Source organism: Lepidochelys olivacea (assembly GCF_965140295.1).
Source record: "Lepidochelys olivacea isolate rLepOli2 genome assembly, chromosome: 6".
Taxonomy (NCBI): domain Eukaryota; kingdom Metazoa; phylum Chordata; order Testudines; family Cheloniidae; genus Lepidochelys; species Lepidochelys olivacea.
In genome coordinates, this window is record NC_140416.1 from 14,171,237 (window position 1) to 14,185,035 (window position 13,799).

The 13,799-nt window shown below is 49.6% G+C and overlaps 1 protein-coding gene across 1 annotated transcript in view; it reads left to right on the forward strand.

The window, feature by feature from the left end:
• LOC311522776 (NACHT, LRR and PYD domains-containing protein 3-like) overlaps positions 1-13,799 on the forward strand; it is a 120,448-nt gene that overhangs the window by 73,113 nt on the left and 33,536 nt on the right. Inside the window, exon 4 of the mRNA XM_084632243.1 lies at positions 416-682. Coding sequence (XP_084488369.1) covers positions 416-682 — 267 coding nt within the window. The remainder of the gene's footprint in view (positions 1-415; positions 683-13,799) is intronic.

A 13,799-nucleotide genomic window follows, 5' to 3' on the forward strand; every position in this document is an offset into this window, starting at 1 on the left:
CTGAGCCTGGCCCAGCTGCCTGGGGAGGGGGCTCCCCCGACAGCCTCCCTGTAGCAATGGGCCTGCTCTGATTGGGTCGCACCATCCCGGTGCTGATCAGTGCCAAGTCCAGCCTGATTAGTCAAGACCTGAGTGGGCAGGACTTAAAGGGCAACTTTTTAAATTCTGGTTGGTCAGTGGAAAGAGTGAGGGGGCGGGGCTTAGGAAGGAGTCTTACCCCAAACCTTCTTCCTCATTGGTCAGTGGCAGAGATTTGAAATGTCTACGCCATTCTAATTTTTCATTGGTAAAGGGCAAGGGGTGGAATTTAGACAGGAAGTCCCACCCACTGCTGGTTTCTCACTGGACAAGGGGTGGGACTCGGGACAGAGTCTGTAACAGGACGTCTTACTCATTCTGGATGCTGATTGGTCAGACAGAGGGGCTGGTGGGTGGGGCCACCTGTCAGAACAGCCGTCACGAGCCCCATTCACGCATTGATCCCCCCTCTCTGCCTTTCTCTCTCCTGCAGCTTGGAATCGTGCCGTGTCACAGCCGCTGGCTGCGGGGATCTCGCTGCTGTTCTCAGAACCAGCCGGAGCCTGACAGAGCTGCACCTGGGGTATAACGAACTGGGAGAGGCCGGAGTGCGGCTGCTGTGTGAGGGGCTAAAACACCCGAACTGCAAACTACAGAATCTACAGTAAGTAGCAGCCGGCTCCCTTTCGTCTGTGCCTGGTAACACTGATGTTGTGAGTTCAACTCCGGGTACCAGGGAGAATCACAACATCCTACAGGGCACGTAGTGGACTCAGGCTTCAGCCCCTGTTGAGCAGAGACAGCAGCTGGGCAGCTGCCCTAAAGGGGCAGCTAAGGATCCCCCTGACTCAGGATTAACCTCTGGTGACAGAGAGCAGGTACAGAGAACTCTGTATCACCCACTCCCTACATCGCCCTGCCTCTACGTAGGGGGTGTGGAGGAGCGTGGAGCTGTATGTCCAGGGCAGAGTGCACAGTGCTCCACCTCTTCTAGGCCAGCACAGCATCTGGGGTAATTTGGGGCAGCCCTGAGGTTCCTCTGTGTTAGACCAGAGGCCGTTTTGTCCCCCACCTGGCCCAGGATCAGGTTGAGTGCAGAGGTGGCTTATAACCAGTTTCTTCAGTCTCCTCATCAGCGCAGAGTGTGAAGTTGGTGCAGCCGAGGACAGAGCCCAGTGGTTTTGAGCAAATCCCAGATGCGGCATATTTTGATGTTACAGACACAATTATTTTATACCCAAAAAACCCAACAACCCAGGACTGCAAACATTAAGACTTCCAAAATCATGAGTTAAGCCCCCTGAAAATCATGAGACTTCAAAAAAAAATCTAATTGTGGTGTGTTTTTTTCGTCTCCCTTTTGACTCATAAACTCCCCTCTACTCCTTTGCTGATGCGTGTGAGATGATATCAGGTTGAAAAATCAATCGTTAATGTACACAGAAATTCATGCCTCTCCCTGGTTGCACAGATGGAGACTGCATTTAATTTCTCCTCATCCATCACGTAGAGGAACTGCTATCCCTTTCCAGTCACCGTCTTGACTTTCTCCCCTCCAAATTTATTTCCTTGGATAAAAGAAAGGCTGGATCGTAAATAGTTCAAGGACCACTGACCTCACACTTGCACATACAACTTACACTCTTGTTAGGGTTGATGAGTTACAGATATATATATTAAAGAACTTGAAACTTATTCATATAAAGATATCAGTCAGGGGTGCGGAACTTATGGCTCATGGACCGGATCCGGCCCCTTGCTCATTTTCATTTGGCCCTCAGGCCGCACACGTTCAACTCACCCACCGGGGGGCACACCAAGGTTCAGGGCTTCCCCCCGCAGCGGGGCAAGACAGCGTTCACATCTCCAGCCCCGTGGGGGGCGCCGGGGAGGCTCAGGGGTTCCTGCCCGCAGGACTGGAGCTGCAAGTGCTGGCTCATCCCACCACAGGTGGGAAGCCCTGAGCCTCAGCACCCCCACCCCCGAGGGGCTGGAGCTGATAGCGCCAGCTTGTCCCACCGTGTGTGTGTGTGGGGGAGCCCTGAATCTCAGCGCCCCTCCGGGGCTTGAGCTACGAGCACTGGCTCATCCCACCACAGGTGGGAAGCCCCGAGCCCCCACAGGCAAGTGAGTTCAATGTGTGTGGCCCACCATTAATTTTTTCAGTGGGTCAATGGCCCCTGATACAAAAATGGTTCCCCACCCCTGGTATAAGTGATAAAGTCACAGTACATATACTATGCGATTGTTTTAGCCTTTTCCAAGAAGCAGCATTTCCCTGATTTCCCCCAACCACCACGTCTCTGCCAGAGACTAGACAGTGCTCCATCCCGCACATACTCCTCCTCTTCCTCCAGAGCCCCCTTCAATCTTCTCCCTTCCGTCCCACACATCGCCCTGCAGCCCATTTTCCTGCACCACTAAATCTGTCTCCTTCTTCCCCCCAATACTCTGCTCCCCCTCACTTGCTCCATCTACTTTTAGCACTGTCCTTGAAGCACCTCGCAGTCCCTGTGCCCTGTATAGCCCCCAAAACAGAGGGCAAAAACATTTTGCTCGTGGGCAGGGCTTCAATCTCATTGTAAACAGCGGGAGGTGGCAGCCAACTTTCTGAAGGGCAGCCTGACTTCCACGAGCAGATGGACTATAAGGAAATGGCAGCCATATTGCTGGCTTGAGCCTCATTGGGAGTAATAGGAGATGGCAGCCATTGTGAATAAGGGAAAATGTGCAAGTTTTTGGTTTTCATCATGGTTTCAGGTCGGGGTGGGGAACTGTCAGTTTTGCAAACTCGAGTGATTTTAGCACAACTCTTCCATGTGGTCCAGCCACTAGAGGGGGACAGAGTCATACTAGGTAAGGTGGGTTACACTTGCACATCCCTTTCCTTAGACCAGGACTGTCAAGCTGTCTGGGGGGGACTTAGGAGTGTGGACACCTTCCATGAGACAAGTCACTCTCCAAGGGCGATTTGCATCCTAGATCTCACACCAAAGACACTGGCATCCAATCCTATAGTAAGCTATTGAGAGATTCATTACTAAGGGTATATCTACACAGGAACATAAGCCTAGGCTCAAGCCTAACTGCCCTTGTATCCACAAATCAATTGTAGTAATCTAGGTCTCAAAACTAGGGTCCAGGACCCTGCAGGACTGGAGCATCCGAGCCCGTGTTAAGCTGGGACCTAGGGTCCGAGCCCTGTTTCTTTCCTCTGTGCATGTGGCCCTTACTTGACTCGGGTCCCTCCAGATGTATCCCACAGTTCCTTGGGGCAACTTCCTTAGTCCTGTCTGTGCGGACAATGGGTGGTGCAGTCTGTTGCACTCTGTTACAAACTGAAGCCACATCGCCCTTTGCAAACCGCAGCAGCTCAGATCAGCGTTAACCCATTGTCTGCTGAACAGCGGTCTGCCAGCACACTGTCAGAGAGCCTGCAGGGTTTTCAATGGAGACTGATCAGAAGAAGCTTTCTGCAAAGAGAGCTGCTTCCTGGTCCCAAGAGCACAGCCAGATTTTGGTGCATGCTGCCCAGGTACCCCTGCACAAACAGCCCCAGGGAGGGCAGAGCTCCCAGTTCAGCACGGCCCAGGGAGGATGATCCCTAACACCCGGCTGTTCCCCATCCCTACAGGGCAGCAACTTCATCCCCACTCCACTCTCTGGCCCCCCTGCACTCCCTGGGCTGTGTGTGCACGGTGCCTGGGCATTGTTCACTGTCAGGGCAGCGAGTGGGAGCCAGCCCCAAAACCTCCCCGTAGCCTCCTGCGGTGGAAGCTCTGTCTATGGCTCCTCCTCGATGCTCTGGAGAGCTTTTCTGAAGCAGGGAGCAATGCTGACTGGTGGGAGGCAGCTCCCAGCTGCCAGCATCAGCATTGGCTCCATGGGTGCTCCGGGGCTGAAAAAAAATAGTGGGTGCTCAGCAGCCACCAGCCATAGCGGTTCCGTGCCCTGCGGCTGGTCACCCATCACTTGCCAGGGTTGGCCCCATTGCAGGTGAGGTGGAGCATCCACTGGGAGAAATAAAGTTTGTGCCTGTGGCTGCCAGGATGTTGGGAGTCATCCCTCCCCCAGCCATGCTGAGCTGAGAGCCATGCCGCTCCTTCCCCCTTTGCAAGACAGCCTCACAGTCCCTTTCTCATGGGCTCCCCCTGCCCTCCCTGGTGCTGTGTGTGCAGAGGTGTCCAGGCAGTGTGTACTGTGAGAGCAGTGAGTGGGAGCCAGCCTCTAAACTTCCCCACAGAGTCCCGGGGATCCCTTATCCCTGCCTCCCGGGCTGTGGCGGGATGGTGGCGGATTCTTTCTCGGGTGCAAAGATGCCCCTGCCGGGATCCCTGGGCTTGCCAAGCTGTAGTTGGCATTGCTGTGGGCCATACTGGTGGCTTCATGACATTAAGAAGAAGGGGTTTTCCCTGCACAGAACTGAGCTGCAATGTTATGCTTAGGGCCCTTCGTTTTCAGGTTGTATTTTATTGACTTTTTCCTGGGCATTTATTAGTGTTTAGAAAGACTCCTAGCAAAAAACATCGGTGCTAAAAATAACGTCTCTGGGTCAATAGCGGTGTTTATTTTGGCGGCTGAAAAGCAGCGAGTAGATTAATACTTCCACGAACGGAGCCCAGGGCGGTTCAACGGGTAGTGATCAATGGCTCCATGTCTAGTTGGCAGCCGGTATCAAGTGGAGTGCCCCAAGGGTCGGTCCTCGGGCCGGTTTTGTTCAATATCTTCATAAATGATCTGGAGGATGGTGTGGATTGCACTCTCAGCAAATTTGCGGATGATACTAAACTGGGAGGAGTGGTAGATACGCTGGAGGGCAGGGATAGGATACAGAGGGACCTAGACAAATTGGAGGATTGGGCCAAAAGAAATCTGATGAGGTTCAACAAGGATAAGTGCAGGGTCCAGCACTTAGGACGGAAGAATCCCAGGCACCGCTACAGACTAGGGACCGAATGGCTTGGCAGCAGTTCTGCGGAAAAGGACCTAGGGGTTACAGTGGACGAGAAGCTGGATATGAGTCAACAGTGTGCCCTTGTTGCCAAGAAGGCTAATGGCATTTTGGGATGTATAAGTGGGGGCATTGCCAGCAGATCGAGGGACGTGATCGTTCCCCTCTATTCAGCACTGGTGAGGCCTCATCTGGAGTACTGTGTCCAGTTTTGGGCCCCGCACTACAAGAAGGATGTGGATAAATTGGAGAGAGTCCAGCGAAGGGCAACAAAAATGATTAGGGGTCTGGAACACATGACTTATGAGGAGAGACTGAGGGAACTGGGATTGTTTAGTCTGCAGAAGAGAAGAATGAGGGAGGATTTGATAGCTGCTTTCAACTACCTGAGAGGTGGTTCCAAAGAGGATGGTTCTCGACTATTCTCAGTGGTACAAGAGGACTGGACAAGGAGTAATGGTCTCAAGTTGCAGTGGGGGAGGTCTAGGTTGGATATTAGGAAAAACTTTTTCACTAGGAGGGTGGTGAAACACTGGAATGCGTTACCTAGGGAGGTGGTAGAATCTCCTTCCTTAGAAGTTTTTAAGGTCAGGCTTGACAAAGCCCTGGCTGGGATGATTTAATTGGGGATTGGTCCTGCTTTGAGCAGGGGATTGGACTAGATGACCTCCTGCGGTCCCTTCCAACCCTGATATTCTATGATTCTATGGTGGAGCACACTGCACCCCTGGGGTGCCCTGGGGATACACTTCATTGCTCTGCAGTAGAGTTTTCCCACAGTTCAACACGTTTGTAGAGCTAGAGTGTCCACACTGGAAGGGGGAGTAGGCGCTAGGCATTCTGGGATAGGGGTACTTTGAGTGGGGTCTGTGCACTGCAGTGCGGGCACCAGAGTCCTAGGTTCAAGCACAGGTCATAGATTTCTTAAACTAGGGTTAAACTGCAGAGTAGATGCACAAGCTCAGGGTTTCCAGACACAGGTCAGGTGACTCCAGTCCCACTAACCCAGGCTTCCATTCCTGTGTAGACCTACCCCAAGAAAAAGAAATGAAAGTTACTGAGAGGTTAAAGCAGGTAAAAATATAGGTACAGGGGAGTTTGGTTCTATAATTTCAAAAGGTAGCAGAGATGGAGGTGATCAGATCACAGAACAGAGAACCAGATTGATCACGTTACAATTCAGCACAAATGGAGCAGAACTTTAGAAGATGTACGTAGGAGGAATTAACGCCTTTCTGTGAGCCAGGCTGTATTTACAATTAGGCAAAGTAGGCACATGCCTCGGGGCACCTAAAAGTTCAAAGTTTGACACTCCCGGGCCCCAGCAGAGGGCGGGGTTGCCTGAGTGGGAGATGGCCCCACACAGCCCTGCTGGAGCGCTCCTGCCAACAGGGAAGGCGAAGCAGCCCCTGTGGCAGGGGAAGAGTTCAGCAGACCTACACAGGAGGCCCTGCCAGGCAAATGGGCCCTGAGGGAGCCCGGCCTGGGCAGGCCTCGGTCCTGCTCTTCCTCCTTCTCCATCCTGGCTAATCGTACCATTCCCAAGGGGCCAGAGCAATCCCTGAACGGCCCTGGCCGCGCGGCCGGCTCAGCCTGGCAGACAAAGTCCCCTCCCAGCGGTGCTGGTTAGGTGGCCAGGGGGCAGGGTAAGGGAGAGTGGGTCTCTGCGGGGGCTTGTTCGGGGATGCTGGGCAGTGAGGGAGTGGGGGATGCCGAACAGTGAGAAGTTTGGGGGAGTGCTGGGCACTGCAGGGCAGGGAAGGTCTGTGTGTGTTGGGGCGTTGGATAGTTGGGGATCTGTGTGGGGCACTGGCAATTGAGGTAGTGGGGATGTGCGGTGGGCACTGGACAGTGGCGGGGTTGTGCAGGGTGCTGTGCAGTTGTGGGGGGGGCTGTGGAGGGCGTATCTGGGTGCCTCGGGGCGCGTAACGTGTAAATCTGGCCCTGTCTGTTAGAGTTCTTAATTTGCATTACACACAGCTTCTTTCTTGTTTGATGAGTTACTTACTTCCTTACAAAGACATATACAATGCAAATGTGTGCTATTACATTAGAACAGGGTACAGATAAGTTAAAACAATGCATGCTACATCCCACCAGATTTTCATGAAGTTTAAATACTACATACATTCTTATACATCTACTTTGAACGATACTAAATTACCAGTCAGCTGGTCTGAGGCTGTGTGCGCAGAGGTGTCCAGGCAGCGTGCACTGTGAGGGCGGTGTGAGGGAGCCAGCATCTAAACTTCCCCACAGACTCCCGGCGATCCCTTATCCCTGCCTCCAGGGCTGTGACGGGATGGTGGAGCACACTGCACCCCAAGCCCTGGGGATACACTTCACTGCTCCATAGCCAGCAGCAGCCAGCCTGGGGTGGGGGTGTGTTTTTCCTCTGAAACCTACATTTTATGTCAAACTTCAAAACAGACAAAAGTAAATAAAAAATACCCAACCAGACAAAAGCGCCTTCATTGAACAGCCCACTTTAAAAATTAAGAATTGCAAAGTTTAATTTGACAGCCCTGGAGACTGACGTCCTAATTATCCTCAGAACAGGAGCACATGGGTATTTTCCTGCCAGTGTGACTCAGCCTAGAGGTGGAGAGACCAGTTCTCAGATTAGATGGTAGTTCAGTATCTTGACAAACTGCAGTCATTCTACTGAGACAGACACCAAAGGAGCTAATTATGCATTTTCGGTACTCGTGTGTCCTTATGGGCACCTGAGTCCCATCAACAACACCATCACAGTTAGGAAATGGGATGGGCTGGAGAGTTTTCACCCAGTGTAACACATTCGTAGCGCAGGAGTGTTGACACTGGATGGGGAGCGGAAGCGAGGCACTCTGGGATAGGGTTACTTTGACTGGGGTCTGTGCACGGCAGTGTGGGTGCCAGAGTCCTAGGTTCAAGCACCGGTCAGATAATTCTTAACCTAGGGTTAAACTGCAGAGTAGATGCACAAGCTCAGGGTTTCTAGACACAGGTCAGGTGACTCAAGTCCCACTAACCCTAGGCTTCCAGTCCTCTATACAAACACTCCCAGAAAAAGAAATGAGAGGTTAAAGCAGGTAAAGATATATGTACAGGGGAGTTACAGTCTGTAATTTCACAAGGTAGCAGAGATGGAGGTGATCAAATCACAGAACAGGGAACCAGTTGGATCACGTTACAATTCAGCACAAAAGGAGCAGAACATTAGAAGATGTACAGAGCAGGAAGGAGGCATGTGTGGGAGTGGACCACTTACGAGTGGTAACTAAAATGAGGAAAAAAAATAAGAATTCAAACAGTCAAAAGATGAAGAATTTTTCCTTGTGTCCATATTTATAGCTTCTTATCACAGAAACCAAGTGGTCAGGATGGTCATACATCGGTTCTTTCTTCATGGCGGGAAAAGAGGACTGCACTTAGTCACTGGTCTTTGATCTCACACACAATGGCCGTTTGCTTTCAATGTGCAGGAATTAAAAACTTTCTGTTCGCCGGGCTTCCAATTAGGCACAGTAGGCACATGCCTTGGGGTGCTGTCATTCCACGAGCCCCTAAAAATTCAATGTTTGCCTGGCAGGGGGCAGGGTAGGCTGAGGGGGAGATGGCCCCACGCAGCCCTGTAGGAGCGCTCCTGCCAACAGGGAAGGCGAAACAGCCCCTCTGGCAGGGGAAGAGCTCAACGGTCCAACACAAGGGGCCCTGCCAGGCAAGTAGTTCCTGAGAGACCCGGCCTGGGCAGGCCCCACTCCTGCTCCTGCTCCAGGCTGTCTGAAAAGTTTTGAGCGCTTATTCATGTGCCTAAAGGCATAAACTGAGGATGTGCAGAGAGAGGCTACCATCTGGAAAACCACCCATCACAGGACCTGGGTAACTTTGGGGATGTGTTACAATAATTGCATCTGAGTACCACCCCTGGAAGTGTGAGTCCAAATCCAATCCGGAACAGAAATCTGAAGTAAAAGAAGGAGGCATATTGCTCCAATCTGCCTCTATTACAGGGAGATTTTAATGTGGGGGAAATAGAATCTGAGTATGGCAGAATATGCAGAAGGTGCTGAAAGTATTGTTTGAAAATAAAATAACTACACAAGCAACTGCTTGCTGGAGGGGAGGGTTACTGGGGTAAAAGATGAAGGGTTGAGGCTCAGGAAATGGGGGTCTGGGGAGTGGGAAGGAGAGGAAGGGGAGCTGGGAAGGGGGACGAGGGTGAGCGATGGGCACAAGAGGATAATAATTTGTGTGAACCACAATCTGGGTTTCCCCCACCCCTCTACAGCGGTGTGTCCTCCCCCATCCCTGGTGCCCTCATGTGAGGCATGTGACAGGGGCATTGCACGTTGGGGGTGTCTGAGCCCGTTTTCTTACCCCGCATGTGAGCCAGGATCTGGGGAAGCCCTGCCCACTAGCTTAGAACAGGCCTGCTCAGAGAATGCACCAAGAACACAGTGCTGAGACTGGGATGAGGAGCTAAGAGCTGAGACACTTGGCACATATCAGAAACTCTGCAGCACTGAGGAGCGGGAAGGAAACAGCCACTGAAATGAATGGAGCAGTTCAAATGTCTCAGAGCTATTTTTTCCAGCTGCATTAATCTCCATGGGGTATTATCATTCAGCTGAGAACATCTCATTGAGATGAATGGGCCATTTAACATCCGTCTGAGCCTGCAACTTGGACGTATGAAACCCACCCAGGGCGGAAATCTGAGAATGAACTATCAACATTTTGGAAAAAATTAAATTAAAGTAAATGCCCACACAACCCTCACTCTGCCCTCTCTGAGTGATGTCTCAGAATGCCCATACCACACACACATTTGCACTCTGCCTTTTTACTGTGATGGACTTCTGCTACCTGCCCTTGCCCTGCACTCAAACACTGAGCCTACTCCCCTGAGAGAATGGCACACTTGTAAAATTTAACAACCACTTCATACTCTTTACAATCCCTTCACACAGGTTACCACCTCAACCTATACTCTTCCCTTCCCATCCTTAAATCCACAGACTGCTCTCCTATCCCACCTCACTACTGACACTAGCCATCGCACCCCGTACCCTGCTCCTGAAAGAACCTCCACAATTCTATACTGGAATGATACCGACTGCAACCTCAAGTTTCACAGGAACCTCTTTCTTTTGAGAATACACAGTGGGGAGACTCAGACCCAGATCTCCTCGTATCACAATCACAGCTCTTCCCAGCTGCTTCAACTTCATATATTCATAGATATTAAGGTCAGAAGGGACCATTATGATCATCTAGTCTGACCTCCTGCACAATGCAGGCCACCCAATCTCACCCACCCTCTCCTGCAATAAACCTCTCACCTATGTCTGAGCTATTCAAGTCCTCAAATCATGGTTTAAAGACTTCAAGGTGGAGAGAATCCTCCAGCAAGTGACCCGTGCCCCATGCTGAAGAGGAAGGCGAAAAACCCCCAGGGCCTCTTCCAATCTGCCCTGGAGGAAAATTTCTTCCCGACCCCAAATCTGGCAATCAACTGAACCCTGACATGTGGACAAGATTCACCAGCCCGATAATCAGGAAAGAATTCTCTGTAGTAACTCAGATCCCACCCCATCTAACATCCCATCACAGGCCATTGGGCCTATTTACCATGAATAGTTAAAGATCAATTAATTGCGAAAATCATGTTATCCCATCATACCTTCTCCTCCATAAACTTATCAAGTTTAATCTTGAAGCCAGATAGGTCTTTTGCCCCCACTGCTTCCAGAACTTCACTCCTCTGATGGTTAGAAACCTTTGTCTAATTTCAAGTCTAAACTTCCCGATGGCCAGTTTATATCCATTTGTTCTTGTGTCCACATTGGTACTGAGCTTAAATAATTCCTCTCCCTCTCTGGTATTTATCCCTCTGATATATTTATAGAGAGCAATCATATCTCCCCTCAGCCTTCTTTTGGTTAGGCTAAACAAGCCAAGCTCCTGGAGTCTCCTTTCATAAAACAGGTTTTCCATTCCTTGGATAATCCTAGTAGCCCTTCTCTGTACCTGTTCCAGTTTGAATGTATCCTTCTTAAACATGGGAGACCAGAACTGCGCACAGTATTCCAGATGAGATCTCACCAGTGCCATGTAGAATGGTACTAACACCTCCTTATCTCTACTTATAATACCTCGCCTGCTGCATCCCAAGACCGCATTAGATTTTTCACGGCCATATCACATTGGCGGCTCATAGTCATCCTGTGGTCAACCAATACTCCAAGGTCCTTCTCCTCCTCCGTTACTTCTAATTGATGCATCCCCAGCTTATAACTAAAATTCTTGTTATTAATCCCTAAATGCATGACCTTGCACTTTTCCCTATTACATTTCATCCTATTAATATTACTCCAGTTTACAAGCTCATCCAGATCTTCCTGTATGATATCCCGGTCCTTCTCTAAATTGGCAATACCTCCCAGCTTTGTATCATCTGCAAACTTTATTAGCACACTCCCACATTTTGTGCCGAGGTCAGTAATAAAAAGATTAAATAAAATTGGTCCCAAAACCGATCCCTGAGGAACTCCACTGGTAACCTCCCTCCAGCCTGACAGTTCACCTTTCAGTATGACCTGCTGTAGTCTCCCCTTTAACCAATTCCTTATCCACCTTTCAATTTTCATATTGATCCCCATCTTTTCCAGTGTAACTAATAATTCCCCATGTGACAGCATATCAAACTCCTTACTGAAATCTAGGTAAATTAGATCCACTGTGTTTCCTTGCTCTAAAAAACCGGTTACTTTCTCAAAGAAGGAGATCAGGTTGGTTTGGCACGATCTACCTTTTGTAAAACCATGTTGTATTTTGTCCCATTTACCAGTGACCTCAATGTCCTTAACTACTTTCTCCTTCAAAATTTTTTCCAAGACCTTGCATACTACAGATGTCAAACTAACAGGCCTGTAGTTACCCGGATCACGTTTTTTTCCTTTCTTAAAAATAGGAACTATGTTAGCAATTCTCCAGTCATACGGTACAACCCCTGAGTTTACAGATTCATTAAAAATTCTTGCTAATGGGCTTGCAATTTCATGTGCCAATTCCTTTAATATTCCTCCACAATTCAGTACAGTTACACCTAACACAGTGAATTGATCTGGGGGGCATACACTTAATTCCCAATGGCTATTGCCAGCTCCAGGGGGCAGAGTTAAGGTTGTGTAGGTGTTTACCTTCACTGTGTATTTCCTGGTTTTCTGTAGTGTGAGAAGGGCATAAGCTATCACCGGGCAACCTTAACTCTGATTTAAACAAGATTTGTCATTTAATTCGTGTATTACAGTATTGCCTAAGTGCCCCAGCTGGGATCAGGGCCTCACTTTGGTTGGCACTGAACATGTTCATAGAATCATAGAATCATAGAATATCAGAGTTGGAAGGGACAACTGGAGGTCATCTAGTCCAACCCTCTGCCCAGAGCAGGACCAATCCCCAACTAAATCATCCCAGCCAGGGCTTTGTCAAGCCTGACCTTAAAAACCTCTAAGGAAGGAGATTCCACCACCTCCCTAGGTAACGCATTCCAGTGTTTCACCACCCTCTTAGTGAAAAAGTTTTTCCTAATATCCAACCTAAATCTCCCCCACTGCAACTTGAGACTGTTACTCCTTGTCCTGTCATCTGCTACCACTGAGAACAGTCTAGATCCATCCTCTTTGGATCCACCTTTCAGGTAGTTAAAAGCAGCTATCAAATCCCCCCTCATTCTTCTCTTCCGTAGACTAAACAATCCCAGTTCCCTCAGCCTCTCCTCATAAGTCATGTGTTCCAGACCCCTAATCATTTTTGTTGTTCTTTGCTGGACTCTCTTCAATTTCTCCACATCCTTCTTGTAGTATGGGGCCCAAAACTGGACACAGTACTCCAGATGAGGTCTCACCAATGTCGAATAGAGGGGAACGATCACGTCCCTCGATCTGCTGGCAATGTCCCTACTTATACACCCCAAAATGCCATTGGCCTTCTTTGCAACAAGGGCACACTGTTGACTCATATCCAGCTTCTCTTCCACTGTCACCCCTAGGTCCTTCTCTGCAGAACTACTGCCTAGCCAGCTGTTGTAATGGCAGGTGTCACCAGGTAGTTCTGTTATTCTCTTCCAAGTTCTTTTTTTTTTTTTTTTTTTTTTTTTGCATGTAAGCAAGGTTTTAGTCTTGGAGCGACATGTGTTGTGTTAGTTTTTTGGGTTATGCAAGATTTGGTGTAGACGCTGTTTTGGGGAGGAGGGAGCTGTGCAAGCAGCCAGAGAATTCGTTCTCTGCCTGGGGCTCCGATCACAGTCCATTCTGGAGGCAGGTTTCTCCTTGGGAGTTTTGTGTTGGGCTGAGATCCCTGAAAGAGGAGGCAGCCCTTTATGCTGTGTGACCCTCTCATTGCAGGACAAAGGGAAGGGGAAGGAAATATTATTCCCATTTTTCAGATGAAAAGATGAGACCCAGAAAGATGGAATGACTTCCCAAGGTCACACAGGTAGTGTATGGTAGAGCCAGGAACTGAACACAGATCTCCCAAGTTCTCATCCAGGGCTTTAACTATACAATCGGGCTGTCTCGTGGAGAGAACTGTGCTCATTCTTGTGTTTCTCAGTGTCAGAAATGTGCTTTTTCTTAATGGATATCATCTCTCTTTTCTATTTTTAAGGTTATTAGGGCAGAGCTATTTAATCGGAGTACCACTTGGGCGTCCCTCTGTATTACAGCCACCAGAAACCCCCATTCAGAGTAGAAACCAAGACCACAGAGCTGGACCTGGCAGCTCCCTTAAAGGGACAGTGCATCCTATGTCAACATGTTACAATGCCTCAGCAAATTCAGCC